Consider the following 19,465-nt stretch of genomic DNA (forward strand, 5'->3'; position numbering starts at 1 on the left):
GAATAAAATGGCCCCGTCCGTGTTAAAATATATATTTTTAAAAATTTACAAAACTAAACAGCCTACAGTATTTTTACAGTTTTATTTTACAGTTAAAATAAATGTTTATTAAATAAAGTCTAATGTTACAACTAATCGTGGATCCCTTCAAATTATCATTCATGATAGTGAAAATGTAGAAATGTAGTTGCTCCAAGTCAAAACTCATTTTTAGATATCTACAGTGTAATTACAGATGGTCAGACGAAGGTGATTTTATGTTAAAATGGCCTGCCATAATTGGACAGGACTTCTTGTCTTACTGCATTTTTCACCTGCAGAAGGCCCTCAAAGGGAACTTCGGGGCTGATAAATGTGATAAGAACAGAAAGGACAGCAGCACAGTAGTGGTGCAGGTGGAAAGTCCCATAAGGGTCACYGAGTTGTCGAGATACATCAGACTTATCAAGCGATCTAAAATATTATGCAAATAAAAACACTGGGTAGTTTTGATTCTTCTTCATCAGCATCATTTAGATTTTATAAATAGGTCTCCTCATACAGCCCCGACAGCTGCAGCTCTGTTAGGATCCATATATGTGAAAAAGCTGTTTTCTTCTTCGATGCGCTGGTGCCAATTTGACTTCTCTTGGGGGCTGAATCCATGGAAACAAAATGGATTATTAGTCAAGTATACGTTGTTGTCAGCTCACAGCTCAAGCGGAAAATGTGCAGTCAGGGGAAAGGCTTCCTGCATGGGTGAAATTTCTGAGCTGCAGAAACTTTGAGGTAACATGATGGGCAGGTGTGTGCAGATTCAAGAATAGAATAGAATAGAATAGAATAGAATAGAATAGAATAGAATAGAATAGAATAGAATAGAATAGAATAAGTCTTTACTGACCCACGTGGGGGAAATTCAGGTATAATAGCAGCAGAAGATACATACATTAATCGACAGAAACAGTATATTGCTATGTGACATTATCTATTGTAGCAATAATAATYGAATTAAAGACAGTAACAATAAAAAATAAACATAGATCAGAATAAAAGTGAGAATAATCATTACTGTAATGGGCTATCAAGATGAAATTGGATAGAAATGAAAAATAAGGCAAGATCCTGTGCAGAAAAATATAAATTACAGGAAAAAACAGTCATGACAGACTCGTGATCCGAGGGGGTGTGCAAAATGAGTCAAACTAGTCATTAAGTCCAGTACAGGACAGGACAGAATATAGATGCATTTATTTCATTAAGCCTTTGCACTTTAAAAATAACTGGTTTAATAACCAAGCAGGTTTGTTTTTAAACAGACACATTTGGAACAAAAGCAACAGTAAAATGCAGTTAAGTTTGTTTATGAAGAACAGTTTTCCATCCTGGGAAATTATTTTTTTCTATGCAGAAAATACATTTTGGTGTTAACTACTAAGTTATTAACAGAGGTTTAAACAGATTTGCTGCTGGCAGTTTGATTAATTTGCACTAAACCTAAATTATGCACATTATTTAGTGAATTAAGTTTCAAGAAATTGTTTTGCAATTTCAAAACATGACTTGTTTGTGAGTGGCCATTTTTGTTAGGCAGTAAATTATTAGTCTCAGTCACTAGTAAACGACCATTCCTAATCAATTCAATTTAATTCAAATTCAAAAATACTTTATTGATCCCAGATAGAGCTGGGCGGTATGGCCAAAAATTTATATCACGGTATTTTCAACATTTACACCGGTTTGATGGTATTTGACGGTATTTTTCTTTGCATCACAGGTCAGCTGATAATAAAATGTACAAACACTGCTTATTGACTTTTTTCTTTTGTGTCACTGTTTCCCTCCTCTATGCGTCTTTTCTCCTCCTGGTTGTAGACAGTAGTCACGCATTTTGGTCCAGTCGTGAAGGAGGAGGGTTACGAAAAGTTTATTATCGGGTCTATTGTTTTATGTTATTTAATAAAGATTATCAGCACGACTCACCTCGCACACCAGTCATTTCCAATTCCATTACAAACTACTTTCCCCGGGCTTTTCACAATAGAACCACGTTAAGTCTCCATTAACATAACGTCTCCATATTAACGTTGCGCATTAAATCTAACTGTTCACGTCACTGAAGAGGTGTTTACTACATTCAGCGATGGAGAAAACGAGATGTTTTTTTAAAGTCAGTCAATATAAGCAGCGAAATCGCCACCTTCCTCTGAAGCTGTTCAACAATAACATTAGCATGCTAACGCACATAGCGGTGCTGCGAGGAAAACTGTCCCCCGGGAAACAGATCATTGGCGGCCGCGATGAAACGTTCCGCACATGTTCCGCTAATTAAACCGTTATGTCCGGTTTTCAGAAAATTCATATCATAACAAAAATAAAAACCGGTATTTGGTACAAAACGGTATACCGCCCAGCACTAATCCCAGAGGGAAATTAGGTGTTGTTGTAACTCATTTAACTAAAATTAGCCTGCAGTACCACTGCTCTACCCATATGAGAGCAAAAAGACGTTTTTAGACCAAATATTGCAGATTTGAACAAATACGCATAAAAACATCAAAATTAGCACAGAAACAGTACTAYATAACATTTTAGACACATTCTAGACAGTTTATCAGCTAAAAAAAAGTTAATTTTGGGGTAAGTTACTCTTTAATGAATCAGACTGTTGGTACCAAACACAGATGCGTATTTTATCAGCCACAGACTACAAATGTACGACTATAAATGATGTTATACGTAATCTCGTGCCATGCTACGAGATTCTCCGAGGTGTGTAAGAGAATGTGTTGATAACTTTCTGTTAGTACCACATCAAAATAAACTCAATATCTGTCAAATCGACTGAGGTGTGGCCATTTTTGTGTTGGCTGAGATTGATCAGATGTGACATTTTACTAACACGACAGAGAAACAAACACACATACACAGGCAAAAACAATATAGCCCTAATAAAAATGAACTGATCTGCTTATAACCAACACATTACTTGACTGTAGTTTCTGTTCAATCCCAGACTGTTCATCTTTAAAACTGAACTGTTAACGTTTGACAGAGGCCATCTTCCCTTGAAATACTTTCTGCAGAGTCACTCTCCTCAAATGTTTGGCACAACATCTGCTAAAATTATCCAATCTAAATTTGCAGCAGTCACAGCTTTGGATTGTGACACACCTCTTTTGGTCAAAGCCTCAAACGTAGACACGTCAGTGATGCAGAGACTTATTATGAAGACATAATTGTTCCTTTTTATTTAGCTCTATTTTAAAACAATGTAATAACAACTACAAATAAGGCATCTCAAATACTAAGGAAGGTTTCCTAAAACCACCTTACTTAAAACAAAAAGAGTGATTCTTTCCCTGTTACTCATCGGCCTGCTCAGGAACCAACACATGATGTATTTTTCATACAAACATGCGGGCATTAAATTTGATTTTGTGGCAGATTTCACCCCACCCCTCTCAGAGGAGCAGCGTCCTGACTAATCTCCTCCACACAAGCCGTGACCTGAGGATAATGTAGAAACATGAAAACACAGCAGTGCTCCTCTTAAATTCACAACATGTAGACACACTTTGAGCTGCAATCCCATTAACTTTAAGGATTTAGAGGAGGGGGGAAATATTTATAAAATCTGTATTTTAACTTACAACTCGTTTTTTTTCATGTCAGATCTAAAAACAGAGAAAACCACACCAGAAGAAAATCCTTACAGGGACTACAGAATTGTGACATTTTCTTATGAAATGAAAGTAAATATTAATTTCAATGAAATATTTGTATTTTGAATCTAGACACACCAACTTATCGATTAGTGGCTGGAATCATTTGATTTTTAGTTCAACAGGTGACCTGACAATCAAAGTTTACACTCTCTTCTGGACAAAAATACATAAATAAATAAAAAATAAATCATCAAACAGACCCAGCATCGGTTTCTGCCACAATAATGGGTTCCACCCATGTTGATCTGTTGTGCTGGAGAAAAAGAAATGAAAAGGCTAGACGTAGTTGTAGTTAAGAGGATTTTTACAGCTGCAAGACAAATTACAGACAAATTCAAAATGTGTGTGTTGTTTTGTTTTTAAATGCCTATATTTAATTTAAGACTGATTAACTTCTGGCGTGACTCAAAATAGCTGCCACAACTAATCAACTTTAGCAATTAGCAAACACATAAGTGTCTGTAACTCAGCTCATTTTGATGACAATGGGTTTGATGAGAGCTGAGAGGTTTTTTTTTTATCTTTGTCATGCATGCAGCAGGTGACGTGCAGACCTTCAAGGAATGCACCTTTAATTTTGAATGAGTCAGCTGTGAGCAGTCAGGAGATAGGTTCATACTCCCGTAACCATGTTGTTCCTACAACTTAACTTTCCTCAGGATCAGCAGATGTAGGACACATGTGGGCTGAGTGGGCCGGCCTCTGTCCAGATCTAAGCAGCAGAGCTTTTAGCTCCTTCAGTCATTATTCATTCCCACAAAAGCCTCTTCCTCTGCTCTTCAAGGGTTTCACAGGAGTTAAATGAGAAGTGAGTCTCTGCTGCTTGGCCCTGTCATCTCCATTCCTGCACAGAGCCCATGGTGACCACACATCTCCCTCCAACTCACTGAACCCCCTACCCCCACTGCTGTCTACTCTGTATTCTCACTGACAACAAAACAATACTGACACCGTTTTCTCAGAGTTTTATTTACACAGAAAACAGACAGCTGTGATGTTTTTTTTTTCCCGTTCTTCACMGTAACGAACCGACTACAGGAGGTGACTTCCCGAGGATAAAAGTAGTAAAACCCAGAGAGGAAGTCAGAAACTATTCCTCGGTTGGAACACGCATCACCCGACGAGAAGCAACCCAAGTTTGGCWCAACTTCTAAAAACATGCACAAAGCAGTGTTAGCACAGTGCTAGCTCTGTCCYACACTTTTCACAGACGCTCTTTCAAAGCCTTGTAGAGCCAATGAGGTCATTCGTACTATTACAGAGACAAAGCTTTCACGTTAAACAACCTCCATTTGTCTCTAGTTTAAATACAAATAAACAAAACGGTGAACTTTACTAACAAACAGTTATTAAGTATTATATAGAATAAAGCGYTTGACCTTTTTCAGTCTTACAGAAGTCACAGACGGGCTGACACAAGCTGAAGCAGTTAACTATTGACAGGAGGAGCCATGTGAGCAGAGCATGAATGGAGGCAAGCTAACTCTTGCATAACTCACATTCCCTGTACGCTTCTGTAGGGTGTGTGTGTTAAGGTTTGAAGGAAATGCTCGCTTTGTCAAAAACGCAACACATAAATATGGTATTTATTCAAACAAACTTGAAAAGAAAAGAAAAAAGACTAGTTTGAATCAAGCAGTGTCACCTCTTGGAAACACGTGTTACTTTAGTCAAGATCTTTGAAAAAAAAATCTGAGTAAACTGGAAATGATGAGGAAGCAGAAGCTGGTTTGACTACACACTGCAGAGCAGAWTGAAGCCAAATGACACACACCAAGTGAAAATATGATCCAACTACACGCCATCTCAGTCTGTTGCCTCTTTCTTCCGAAGGACTATAGCAGGTCTGGGTACTTGGTATCACACAACGACCACTTTGTGAAAAATAAAGAAATAAAGGCTTTATAAGTGTTTCKTCACTCAATAACTTTAATGAACTGGTTCAATAAATGAGCTAAAATTCTTAAACTGCCTGACAACTTTCAGTTTCAGACTAAAATCATTTGAATCAGTTGAGAAATGATTGAGTTGTTTTGGTCAAACCTTGAAATTAATGTTACACTTTATGGCAAGACGTCATGGTTGAGTGAGTCGGCTACAACCACACCAAACTGTAGCACAATATCTGTAAAAATGGCTAAATTATAGCCATTTTTCTATGTTTTCTAAAATCGGCTGATTGTGGTAAACATCTTCAATTGGGTTGGCTCCATAAGCTTAACAGTTATGGTTCATGATCCAAACATTACTTCCTGAAAGTCTCATTAAAATCCCAAGTTACAGAGGTATTTTGGCAACACACACACACACACACACACACACACTTTCCAAATACAAAAGATAAAAAGTAACTAAAACATGCTCCTGCCACAATTTGTGCAAAGCTGAACTTAATGAGAACATTTACGTATGTTCATAATATGTGAGCTGGAATCAGTTAAATGACAGGGTGAGGCTTACTTATAAGCCGACACGGTAAGCAAGGTGCAGTTCATGAAACCTTATCTTTTCATGGAGTAACAGGGAGTAAACGCTGACTCAGCTTTCACTCTATTGTTAATTACTTACATACTTGTCCTGTGTTAGCTGTTTGTTCAGCTCATTCAGGATATAGTGGGCTATATATTCTGATTTCTGGTTTTTGTAACTTTCAAAGCAGGTAACTTTATCTGAAAAAGTTTTCTTCATACTTTGGAAGCTCTTCAAAACATGCAAATACCTTTTGTTTGAAATTTGCCTYAGTACACTTGTTATATTTTTGTCTTCTTGTGCTACTTWAAATGTTTACYTTTGGATACATTTAACTTTTAGCTAATCTTTTTCTATTTTCAGCTTTTAACTAGAGCTTTGATACATTTAGCTTTCAGCTACAATTATGCTTCTAACTACAGTGTCCTGCTTCTTTAAGCTTATAGCTAGTGTACAGCTTCTTTTAGCTTTTAATAAGTGGCCTGCTTCTTTTAGCTTGTAGCTAGTGTACAGCTTCTTTTAGCTTTTAATAAGTGTTATTCTTCTTTTAGCTTTTAGCTAGTGTATCACTTCTTTTAGCTTTTAATATGTGTTATGCTTCTTTTAGCTAGTGTATCACTTCTTTTAGCTTTTAATATGTGGTACAGTATGCTTCTTTTAGCTTTTAATATGTGGTACAGTATGCTTCTTTTAGCTTTTACCCTGTGATCTGCTTCTTTTAGCTTGTAGCTAGTGTCCTGCTTCTTTTGGCCTTTACATAGTATTGTACTTCTATTAGTTTTTAGCTAGTGTTCAGCTTATTATTTAGCTAGTGTCCTGCTTCTTTTAGCCTTTACCTAGCATTGTGCTTCTTTTAGATAATGTACTGCTTTTCTTAGCTTCTACCTAGTATTCTGCATCTTAGCTACTCTTCAGCTTTTTTTTAGCTTTAACAACCCAGTTTAAACTGTAACAAATTTCCAAACAGCCCTCAGTGTTCACATAAGTGCCATTTTTTAAACTTTAAAAGTAATTATATAATAAACAGGATAATCAAACTTATATTTTTACTAACATTGTAGCATAATCACTTTCTGAAATAAATATGTAAGAACTGTGCTTTTTAAAATTTAATGTACAAGTGCCAGTAAATCTTTCCTGTGAGGAAATGCTTGACAATTTCATTTACACATATTATACATATTTACAGCTGTCACATATGATCTCTGTATTTCTTTGAGTGGCTCTCCCCAACGTGAAGTGCAAAGTTAATTATAGATAATGTTACACAGTGAGGACGTGAGTGATACTGATAAAACAATAATGTTTGTCTCATATAATTAATGGAAACAAGGGGCATTACATTCAGTTTTAWACACTGTATTATTCTATATATGCATAAGACATCAAATATGTAAAAAACCCAAGATGTTAAACGGAAACACTAAGTTAGCATCACTAGCTAGCTGAGTTTTAGCTACTTTTAACGTGACGTCTTGGCGGCTGTGATTGCGTTYAATATAAAATTTATCTATGAAACTAGATATAATGAATATTTTTAAATTGCCAATTTGTTTGCCTCATTTAACCAGGCCGGAGCATTTTAAAAGAACAAAACGGAAGTGTCCATATTTCCATATTAGCCATGTTTCAGAATAAAATCAGGACTTTATCAGAAGCAGTGAGACAGAGGCTAAAGGTCTTTAGCTCGTGCTGGAACGCTAATGTTAGCCGGCAAATAACCAAAATGTTACCCGACATTTTTTTTTTCTTTAAACACTGATATCATATGGCTCACCTCAATTTTGTCGACATTCCTGGCACAGCCCACCACCCTCATGCCGTGCTGGACGAGAGCCCGGGTTACAGCGGCTCCAATCCCCACCGAGGCTCCGGTCACCAGGGCCACTCTGCCTTTCCACCGCTCCATCTCCACCCCTCTGCGCACCGGTACCGTTCCTACGCGGCTCGACAGCTCCTTTACCCCAGCGAGGAGACCGAACGACGCTGAATCGCTGTTATGTAGACCGGTTCAGTGGTGAGATGCACCACTTCCAGACTCGTGTTCCAGTCCGCTCAGCATCCAGGGAAGCGACTGCCAGCGAGAGTCCAGACCGACCCACGCGCTCCTCGGGACGGGCAGACATATGAAGCGTCTCCCACTTTCCTTCACTGACATCCGGTTAATGGGCAAATAGCGCCCTCTGCTGGAGAACTAAACATGTCACTAATAAAAGGATTTGTTCTAAGAATTAACATTAAACATAAGTTAAAAATAAAGAAAATTAAAATACATGCTTCTGTATTAGATTGAATATAAATACATGTAAATACAATATACAAAGTTCACCGTTTTTCTTTGAGTTTAATTAGAACCCTTACTTTATAGAGGGTGAACATTTATCCAATCACTTATTTTACATTACAAAGCTTTATGTAATTTATATTACTCTGCAGAATGGTGACTTTAATTTAATTTTTTTAACTTCTAAGGGCATGAATACATTTTGTGGGCACTATAAATGCATTACTATATAATGTTTTTAAAGATGTGAAGTGCATTAAGTTTTTTAAGATCAACAGGTGGTGAGTTCAAAATTTTGAGGTAGGGAGCTTCTAGTTTTAAAGTATATATTATGAAAGCCCATTTCCGCCACCCTGATAAAAAAATAAAACTTGTATCTCATAATTATGATTTAGCCACCTCATAATTATGACTTAGCTATCTCATTATTATGAGATAGTATCTCATAATTATGAGATACTATCTCATAATTATGAGATGGCTAAGTCATAATTATGAGATAGCTAAGTCATAATTATGAGATAGTATCTCATAATTATGAGATAGCTAAGTCATAATTATGAGATACAAGTTTTATTTAGTTTTTTATCAGGGTGGCGGAAATGGGCTTCCATAATATATTGTCCATAAAGACAGGGCTGCTTATGAGTTTTTTAAATTCCATTTCCACTTTTTGTTTTGTCGTAATTTTAGACATCATGTCTACAAAGTTACTGTAAATACCGGTAAATTTTTGGTATCTGCACAAAACCAAAATTAAAAACTGCTGTGCACAAAAAAAAATGAGCAGCAAGGACCATGAACCAGTTTCTGGTTTTAATACCTGAATTCAAGTTTTCTTTTGTATAAAATGATGTTCATGTGGTAAAACTAAGTTCCCATTCATATTAAAACAGAACAAACTTTGTATGCTGTAAAAAATGTGTACCTTGTGACTGAGAAGTTGCAACACTGTTCAAGTGATATRCAGTGACACAAACATACTGTACCATCAAGTGTGCTTGTGTTGGAAGTAATCTTATTAAAAAATAAAATGTGTGGTCTGTGCTGCAAACACTATTCACAGTAAAACACGAAAAACTTTAAAAATCTGCATGATTACAAAGACTCCTAATTAATAAAATCTGGGGTTCAGGTGCCAAAGCCAAATAAATTTTTTAAAACCTAATTTGTTAATTGGACAGACTGAACTAAATCTTAGTGTTTATGAGGAAAGATTCAGTGTTTATAAATCCTTTTGCAGTGAGACAGAAAAGGACATCATGTTGCATATTAATAAATATTCTTTATTTAATTTTTTTTACATTACAATCTTATCACACCCAATTTGTTATTACAAATGGATGTTTATTCTCTGTAAAATCTTTATATTTATATTTCTGTACACATTTAATAGTACAACCTTTAGCACTACGCTGACATGTCTAAGGAGAAAAATATAGAAAAAAAAAACATAAGAAAAATAAACAATAAGACTCCTAAATTTATTCCCTAACAATCACAGTTTGTGAATCTGGATTTCACATTCTACTGTGCCGTTACCCCCACAACCCCCTTACAGAAGACCAACAACAAACAGCTACAGGATTGGTCAGAAAACGACACCTAYGCATGTAGAAAGAGATGAACCACTGTGCCGGTGTACGAGTGCAAAATAGAAATAGATGACATGGAAAAAGTAAGAATCACGCTTACGTCAGAGGAGAAATGGCCAAACAAGACATCAAAAGTACTCCTGAAATGTAATTTTTAAAAATTTTAAGTGTTGCAGCAGTGGTCGTGAGTGTTTGACTTTTCCAGGAGAAGATATTAGTGCAGTTAGTTGACACTGGTTGTGGCAAAGCATGTCCCACAGACCGGCTTGCTCTGCTCGGTGGCGCGGCAGTAGTTGGTGAATTTCTCCTTCAGGAGCTGTCGGTACTGGTGGCGGTTGTTGTAGAAGGACTGGTTTTGTTGTAAAAATGCCTGGATTTCGTCCTGTGTCAGACAGCTCTCTTCATCGGAGGTTACTTCTGAATCATCCTGTGTTGTAAACACAAGTGCAGGATGGGTTAGCAGGGGTCAGAATCTAAACATTGCAATACATTTAAAACTGGAAAATCTCARCACGAAGCTCTGTAACGACCCATGAGCTTATTTATGAGAGAGTTCAATTTGCATTGACACACATCAAACTTACCAGAAGCTGCTCCAGGCTTTTATTTTCATTTGGAGGTTCGACCTGAAGACTGAGGTTCTCCTGATGGACTGWCCATGGTGACCGTAGTGCCGTGTTGGCAAATTTATCCCCACAGGAGGAGGAAAATAATCCTTTGGTTCGACAAGCGTGTGCTGATGTCAGACTGCGGCCGGGTGCGTTTCCGTCAGACTTACGACCGTCACATTTTTGTCCCTGTGGAAATACGAGTCTGTTTATTTGTGCTCGTTGTCTGTAGACAGAGTTCAGACATCTTTCCTGTTTTAAGATAAACTCTTTTTTTACATTTCTAAACCAATGTTTGCCTGTTTCTGACACACAAGTACAAACAGACTATTAGCAGATTTAGCTACACCTAATAGAGACATAAACAATGGTGATAAATTACTTACAAAACTAAAAATATTTTTACTACTTATGCTTATAAATTACTTACCTAATTTCCCTCTGGGATCAATAAAGTATTTTTGAATTGAATTGAATTGAATAAATGTATTAAAAATAATATAATGTAAAATAGCTTAACTGCACAGTTCAAGGTTTTTTTGTATGTTTGTCTAGTTTCAGTCAAGAAGGTTAAGATTTAGGGCTAAAACTTGTAGTTCAGAGAATATAAAAAGCTGCATATTAAGGCTTTGACTTTYACATCTTAGGATGTGCATATAAACCTAGCAGGAACAGTGAGGAACTTTGTGTTTGGTAGATAAATCTTATGTCAAGCAGCTGATTAGCAGCCTCTGAGGGGAACCAGAAGCTCAAAACAAGAGCTCTACTGCTCATTCTTCAAATGCATGTTCCTTACAAATGTGGCACCATTTAAAAAAGGGAAATAAGCAGGCTTTCCAATTGTGTAAGATTTATTGTCAAGAAGAATTGTTACAACATAGAACTAATCTAACACACAAATGTTCTTACGTTTTGTGTTTGGTTTATCTGAAAAGACCTCGTTTCTTTACAGAGATGGATTTTTGGAACTGAACAACAAAATCAGAGCTGGTTTAAAACATTTACTTGTACTCTTTGTCTATAATTCAATTTAAATAAACCAGAAATGCACTCAGCAGTTTGAGCTGTACGTTTTATGGAAACATCTGATTTATATCTTTAAAAAAAAAAAAMAAACCCAACGTTTCTCCGTACAYGTGGTCTCACCTGGTTGCTGCAGAAGCCCCTGCCCTTTTTCTTCTTCTTTTTGCTCTTGCACTGACAGTTCTCCTCAGAGCGCGGCCAGCAGTCCACACAGCTGTCCGTTGCGTCCTCCTCCTTGTCTTCAGCACAGGGACTGACGGGTGTGTAGCCACCTTCAGACGGTACAGAATGAACTGTGAGATCAGCAGAAAACAGAGCGAACGTTCACGCTGTAATCTGCTGGATCCTGACCTGCTTCGTCGTGGTTRCAGATTCCCTCGGAGCACGCCACATCGGAGCCTTCTCGTGAGCCCATCTCGCTGCCTTCTATACTTGAGGAGTAGCCGCAGTCACTTCCATTACTGGTGTGAGACAAATCTGGAGAAAAAGACAAGAAACTTTAAGTCAAAATGTCTCATTTGGAGTTATATTTCATCACATTAAGATCCAGTTTTGATGGCTTCRTGTTTGTTTGTTTTTACCTTGCTTCATGTTCAAGCCACACTTGTTTTTGCGTCGATTTTTACGCTTTTGTTTTTTTTTCTCCAGCTTCAGCTCTTTGGCTCGTTTTTCCTCAGACAGCTCCTCCACAAACTGGTCCAGTCGACTGATGCCCTGCACCTTCTCCACAGCCATCTGTGGTCAGGGTAACATGTTCAACACACACACACATTAAAGCAAAATATATATAAATATATTTTGACTGAAATTGTTTTCTATAAGCCACCTGTGCATGCACGCACACACAGTATAGTACAAACCTAACACTCACCTATGTACTTTGAGAAAGGGCATWCACAGTATACTACCAATACTATATGTTATTAGTTAAAGTACACAGTATAGTATTCACTAATGAAGCTTTATACAAAGACTTGAACCTGAACCATTTATACTCTCAGGACCAAAGGGTTTTTTAAAGAAGACAGTGATTTTGAACAGCTTTTCTGTAGTTTACTTTTATATMATTTCACTGTTTAAAAAAAGCAACCTCACCACATTTTTGGCAAGACTTGAGTCAGATACTGTCAAACACATATTTAACCATCTTCATAACTTTTCAGTGCAAACGCACACATTATGTTTATGTGTGTATGTGCTATAATTTTACATTTAAACAATTATAGTAAATGTGTCTTTTGCACAGCTACAATYTAATATTTAAGACTGACCTTTTAAAGTTAGCATTTCTTTTTAAAAGATATGTTTAAAGRCTTTTAGCTCATGTAGTCATTTAATACCATCTATTCTTCATATTTGATCGATGTAATTTAAAATTAAATAATTACATAAAYGTAATTTAAAATAAATTACATTTACCACAGAGCAGTTCTAACACAGAATGATTCTAAATACAAGCWAGCTTAAAACATCCAAAACCTTGTTGTTCCTATAATATTGTGAGTGATAACATTTGTACATATTTATAACAAAAACATTTAAAATAAAGAACATGGCAAGTTTTTCATTTACTTTCTTTTGTGTGTGTGTGGGGGGGGTCTCACAAAGACTCCAATAGGCTGTGTGAGATTGGACGGCTTTAACAAGACCGCTCAGAAAACCACCAGAGTCCAACTCCCCCTCAGTTTTAAAAATGATGCAATCAGTAGGATGGAGAAGGATGGAAATCTGTCTCATGAACACAAACTGATACAATCAGAGATATCTACACCAGCACACCTCAAAACTTTTCCTTAGTGCATCAATTCCCAGGTGGAACAAGATCTGCCAGGTTTGCTCCTCTGCTCGTAGTTTCTGCCAAATTTTGTGCAGTCGTTCGTAGAGGTGAATACCCAAACAGGTCAGCACCTCCTCTTGTGCAACGTCAATCGTCTTCGCATGTCTTTCTCTGCGTCTGAAGCAAAAAACAAAAAATAAAAAAATACCATTAGCTAGATTTCTAAATAATCTGACAAGAAGCAAGGCACTGCACAACATTCCTCTCTCTAAACAGAATTGAACACGGCTGCGTTTGTCGTAAAGGTCGACTCACTCGTACGCTCCTGAGAACTCGGGCTCTGCCCTGCCAAGTAAATGAGCGATGAAGTCCGTTTCACAGCACACGTGAATGTGCCGTTCGTTGGGGCAACAACACAGCCCCTCATACAGAGCAGCACAGTAGCCCTTCTCCTCACTGGACTCCACCTCCCCAATCAAGATGTTATACGCTCTCAGCACCTTATTCTTGCAGTCTGAGCAAAACCTGTTGGCAAAAAGGACGTTTAGGTCAAAGTTCACCAGCTCATTCCTAAATTCAAGCGATTTAYGGAGGAAATTAAAGCATTCTACTAATCTATATGATTACTACAGATTACCTGTGTTTACACAAGTATGCCTCCAGTGTCTCAAGGAGACCAGCACTGTCAATGAGGACCACCTCGTCCCTGCACTCCTGAGACATCAGCTCCCACACGTCCATCCAGCTGCCCCTGTACAAAATGCAACAACCACTGCTTAAAACATTTATTTTGAAATSAACGTGGGAAATAATGAGTGTTGAAGTGCTTTGTTACTAACAGAATAGTTACACACACACAAAAAAAAAACACACAAAGCAAAAAAAGATTCATTCAGATTAACCAACGTTTGGGCATTTGTGTTGCCATTTGCAGATAATGACGGCAAGCTGCCATCTTTTTAAATGTGATGTTTACAACAGATAATCTGTAACATCCTAYGACACCGCCCTTAAATTAAAAAGCAACTGTTACTAGCAGCAGCCCAATGTGCTTTTTCAACCAAATACACACAGACATTTCACAAAAGACAGACATTCATACACATGCAGAAATAAAAGAGCAATTTCATGAAACCACAAACACAGAAACGCACAGGCAGTAAAAACATCATCATTTGTAACAAATAGAAGCACGACGGCTCTGTGGTTAGCACTGATGCCTCACAGCAAGAAGGTCCCAGGTTCGATCCCCGGTTTGGACCTGGGGACTTTTGTGTGGAGTTTGCATGTTCTCTTTGTGCTTGTGTGGGATTTCTCCCACAGACCAAAAACGTGCAGGTTAGGTTGCCTTCAGGCCCAGGGCTCCCTTGAAAAAAAGATCTGTGATCTCAGTAAGAGTAAATAAATAAATACAGCTGCTTCCCCTGACTTGAGGAAAGTACTAAGACTGGAGTACAACTGGTTAAAGTGTGGTACAAGGCCACTTAATACTTTAYACACAAGTAGAAAGATGTTAAAATGAATTTTGCTTTCAATGGGAAGACAGTACAGAGATCACCTGAACAGGTGTGACGTGTTCAAATCTGCTTGTAGCTGTGAGAAAACAAGCAGCTGCATTTTGGATCAGCTTTAGTCTGAGTGCAGCAGATTATTGGAGGCCAGTAGAAACAAAAAACAAAACAAAAACAAAACAAAAAAAACAATGGATTGTGGGTTTGTCAGCAACTGACCAATCAGTGATCATTATTTATCCGAAAGTGAAATGCCCTTCACCTGCAGTTGTTTTCCTCTGACAAACCTGAGGTACACCACAAACAACTTTCTATCTCTAACTTCTCGAACTCTAACCAGTGAAGAACTGGACCGGAGAAGTCAACCGATTTTCTAACCAGTCCAAAAAAAGTTACAACTGTCAAAAGCAGCGCTGAGTACATGAAAGTACAAGGAGGACATTTCTTTTAGAACCAGCCTGCTCTTTCCTAAAACAGCTTTGGGAAATGGCTTCACAGACCATTTCGCCTGTAAGCTTCCTCTGGCTGTTTATAAATCACAGATGGAGCAGATAACGTCCCGCTCAGACATGAACTTTCAGAAATGAGGCGAGCATCAGGGAACTGACGGAGACGTGGAGAGGAACTGAGCTGTGTTAAAGACAGACGTCTCCCTCGTGTTGTTCTCAAAACATGATGAACCAACTCAGTTTAGAGATCCTGTTTGTGGTTAACTCATGTTTTTAAGTAAATACAAAGTTGCTGTGCCTCATTAATTTTACCTCMGTGGTAGATTTATTTTGTTGTTTAATCCTGCTGTTGGTTGAGCAGACCAGATGTCATCACTTCATCACATTATTGAGCTGAGCTGCACCGGCTGAATGTTCACCACTCGTCGACTGTTTCACCTGTTTCTACCTGGCTCTGCAGAACATCAGRGGTGGGCTGACTTCAACCTACTTTTCTGTTCGGTCCATTCAGAAATCACACCGAGGCAAACCAGTAGGAGACTGGCCTGAGGCGTCTAGTGTTTATTGCAGGTTCACAACTTGAACATCAAAATCACTGTTTGAATAAAGACCACTTTCCCACAGGGATAGACCTGGTTCGCAAAACATTTTGGTTGTCCAAAAGAATCTCAAGAAAAATATAATTTAACAAGTATATTGTTCAGTAGATGAAGTTCATTATATATAATTGTTCTCAGTCAGCCAGGTTGATCTGCGTGAATAAAAACTTCCTCATCCTCTTCTTTGAAAAAGAGTTCAACATTCAAAAGCGTCTTTCTGCTCATAGGTCAAACATTTTCAGTTAAATAGGAGTATTATGTGTACATGACCTTATTAAAAGTTACAGTTTAGTGTTCTGTATGGTTTTACAAAGTTTTTTTCTCCGTTTCATTTTTACAAATGATGGACATCCACGGCAGAGAATTTTAACAACCAGGAGACAGGATCTGGTTGTCAGAAACGAAAACAGGTTGTCTCGGACAACCTAAACAATGGTTATGTCTACCCMTGACAGGTAAATAGATTTTGTGTTTATTTTACTAAGGAATGATGAAATCTGAAATAAGCCTATAATTAGAGATAAGAGGTGGATCYAAACAGCTTTTATTTCAGAGCAGTTCAATGAGCACCAGTTTCAGCGCAGCTGAGAAAAAAAAATAAACAACTAAAACGTGATAAAGACAAATAAAAAAACATTTCACTTACCCCAAAAGTTTCGGTTTGTGAGTGTCTAAGGAGTGCAGCTGGCAGCGTTTGTTCTTTCTACTTTTTGGAATRGCATCAATCGTGTCATTTAACTTTGATCTGTAAACAAAGTACAAAAATAAAAAATGTACACAAATAAATCGTATGCCACAATTAGTTTGAGATGCATTCAAGCAAATCATTTTTTAAGAAAAGTATCAAATTAACCTGAAACATGTGTGAACATTAAACACAAAGTGAATAAATATTGTTATTTCACAGCTGTATAAAAACCCTAAGTTATATTTCTCTCTTTCAACTGGCAATTTAATCATRTTGGTTTTATCACTTTTCTAGGAAATGTAAAAGAACATTTCTCCATCTTACCCATGGATGTAGAAGAGAGAATAAAGCTTCTTCGTGTCTGTCACACAGGACTTGGTGACAGTGAGCATGCCTTTAGGTTTCACCATGAGSGGCTTCAGGGCTGGGTTTCCTGACTCCAAAGAACGTGAGTAGAGGTGCTCGACGCTTCGTCTGCAGCCCACGCACGGAACCAGCTGAGACAACGCACCGAACACCTCTCTGATCGTCACCATCAAGGCAACGTTCAGGTCCTGCTGCTTCAGCTTGGAGTAATGCTAGAGGACAGGGAGTTACACTGAAGTMAATTATTTATTCTCACAAACAACTCGTGCCTTTTAAAAAAAAACGTAACAGTTTGTAAAATTGAAACTCCTCACCTCAGAAAACTGTTTCCAACGAGAAGTGCTGAGTTCATGGCTGTCAACATCCATCACACTGTCAGAAAACTCCATCACCATCTGACAACCAATAATATACAATGTTAAAAACCTCAAAGTTTTGTTTTGTCTGTTGTGATCTTTTTAAGGAAACACCATATATGAAACTATAAGAAACTCTGGTTTGGTTCTACTTTAGTTTGCAACGTCATTTGATCCGCTCTGTAACTTTAGACTGTCAGCACTGTGTCTCAAATTGTTGCTGTGCTGAGGACAGAAGCTACAGATCTAAGCTGCTGATGCAGCTTTCAGTGTGCCTGTACAAAAACCTCCACCCATGATGTGGTAACTAATTTATTTCAGATCAGGCGAGCGTGGACAGATCCTAATTTGYTATAAACAGTATTGACTGGGCTCAGAAAACTCCAGAACTGACATATTGGGTGCCAAGTTGTGAAAATAAAATTTAAAACCCAAAAACTACTTTTCACAATCTTTTCGCAGCAACTTGAACATCCACAAGGGACAATCTCCTTTTCATAAAAACACCTCTAAATACATATACAAACAAGGTGTTACCTTGTGTGTTTAAACACCCAAACTAGGTATGCGACAACCCCTCCATCACTGGCAAAGGCGAGCTCACACATTTGGCTTTGATTCCAGTGATAAAATGTCACTTATCAGACACATAGAATTAATTTAAAGGTAAGTAACGGTTTATTATATGTAGCAACTTTAATGACAATCTGTTGATCTGAAAGTGTTTTACTAAAACCACAGAAGCAGGATGATCTGACTGGCTCACTGGGAAAATTTTAGTTTTTTTTATTCCTCTAAAATTGCAGTAATTTTTTTAATCAATTTTAGCAATGTTTGTGTTCTTTGTTTGCTTTAGCTGCATCAAATAAACTGAGTTTTGTGCATCAGACAAGAGCCCAAGTTTACACACTTGCTCCCTAAGCATTAAACGTGGTAATTGTGTGCCGGTATCACAACAGCAATCGCTTCACTCTGCTTATTATAAGCCTGTAATCTTACCGTGAGTGTGTCATCGATGTACAGGGGAATCTGTCTTGCCAGAAACGGGTAGTCCTCCTCCCCTTCCCTGCAAACTGCAACCAGACGGGCCATGGTGACTTCTTCCGCCTGGATCTGGATCTCGGTTTCTCTTTAGCTCGCCTGCAAGTTGAACACAAACCTGAACCAATGCTAACCAAAATGAAGCTAGTTTGTATCAACATCTTATTGTTACCAACACAAATAACAGTGTTCAAAATATGACCTTCCTTAGGCTAAAGCATTTTTTAAAAAAATAGCCACTTAATGTCCCAACTACCCAGTAATAAGTCACTTACTTACTAGTTGTCTTGACCCAGATTTAGCTTGCTAATGCTAGCAACAACCTGATAAACGAGTCAAAATGGGGAAACAGCATAATCGTTTTTTATTAAAATGCACTTATTCTGGGTGAAACTGTATAAGCTGGTGTTAAATTAGCCTCGTTGGAAGAACCAAATTGACTCCAGTCAATGTTAGCATGCTAGCTAAGTCTATTTCACAATCACTACTTTAAAAACAAATCCGTTCGACGCAACTTACGTATATATTATCACAATACGTTGTTTTCTCCGCGATAATTAACATGTTTGTGCTTTTTTATATAATATGCATGTACCTTGTCAATGCCAGCAAACTTGGCTAACCTGCTAGTTAGCGTCTCCGCTAACGTTAGCAAGCTAATCTAAGCTAATATAAAGTTATACTGTGAGCAGCTACTTAGCCATGCACACTGTCGTCAATTATTCGATCTACGCTTGCTTTACCGGCGATACAGTTGTCGTATTCGTGACTAAAGGTGCACTTGAGTTAACTTAATCGCGGTCTTGCCTTACCTTCGTCTGAAAGTTACATGAAAAATAAACAAGTGCGACAGTGAGTGAGGTTACTACCGTGGCGGAATCTTCGTTACTGATTTCACCTTTAGCCTCGGACGTAATGCGGCAGTTAAAGGTGTCGCCACTAGGGGGCGCAGTTGAGTCTAAAAATTCTCCGGGGGAATATATATATATATA

At 37.8% G+C, this 19,465-nt stretch overlaps 2 protein-coding genes across 2 annotated transcripts in view; both read right to left on the bottom strand.

Annotated features, from left to right (window-relative positions):
* Positions 1–8,312, bottom strand: part of dhrs11a (dehydrogenase/reductase 11a) — a 20,435-nt gene extending 12,123 nt beyond the window's left edge. Inside the window, exon 1 of the mRNA XM_014019638.1 lies at positions 7,954–8,312. Within this exon, the coding sequence (XP_013875092.1) occupies positions 7,954–8,085 (132 nt within the window). The 5' untranslated portion in view covers positions 8,086–8,312. The remainder of the gene's footprint in view (positions 1–7,953) is intronic.
* A 1,413-nt stretch (positions 8,313–9,725) lies between these two features.
* On the bottom strand, positions 9,726–19,345 carry ggnbp2 (gametogenetin binding protein 2). The gene is made up of 12 exons (XM_014019639.1): positions 18,432–19,345; positions 17,391–17,471; positions 17,035–17,288; positions 16,669–16,767; positions 14,101–14,214; positions 13,779–13,988; positions 13,466–13,640; positions 12,268–12,421; positions 12,038–12,163; positions 11,810–11,958; positions 10,640–10,852; positions 9,726–10,482 (listed from the first exon to the last, which is right to left on the bottom strand). The coding sequence occupies exons 1-12, from the start codon at positions 18,522–18,524 to the stop codon at positions 10,279–10,281; spliced, it is 1,872 nt and encodes a 623-aa protein (XP_013875093.1). The 5' UTR covers positions 18,525–19,345; the 3' UTR covers positions 9,726–10,278.
* Positions 19,346–19,465: the final 120 nt, after the last annotated feature.

Source organism: Austrofundulus limnaeus, unplaced genomic scaffold (genome assembly GCF_001266775.1).
Source record: "Austrofundulus limnaeus strain Quisiro unplaced genomic scaffold, Austrofundulus_limnaeus-1.0 Scaffold225, whole genome shotgun sequence".
NCBI classification, from domain to species: domain Eukaryota; kingdom Metazoa; phylum Chordata; class Actinopteri; order Cyprinodontiformes; family Rivulidae; genus Austrofundulus; species Austrofundulus limnaeus.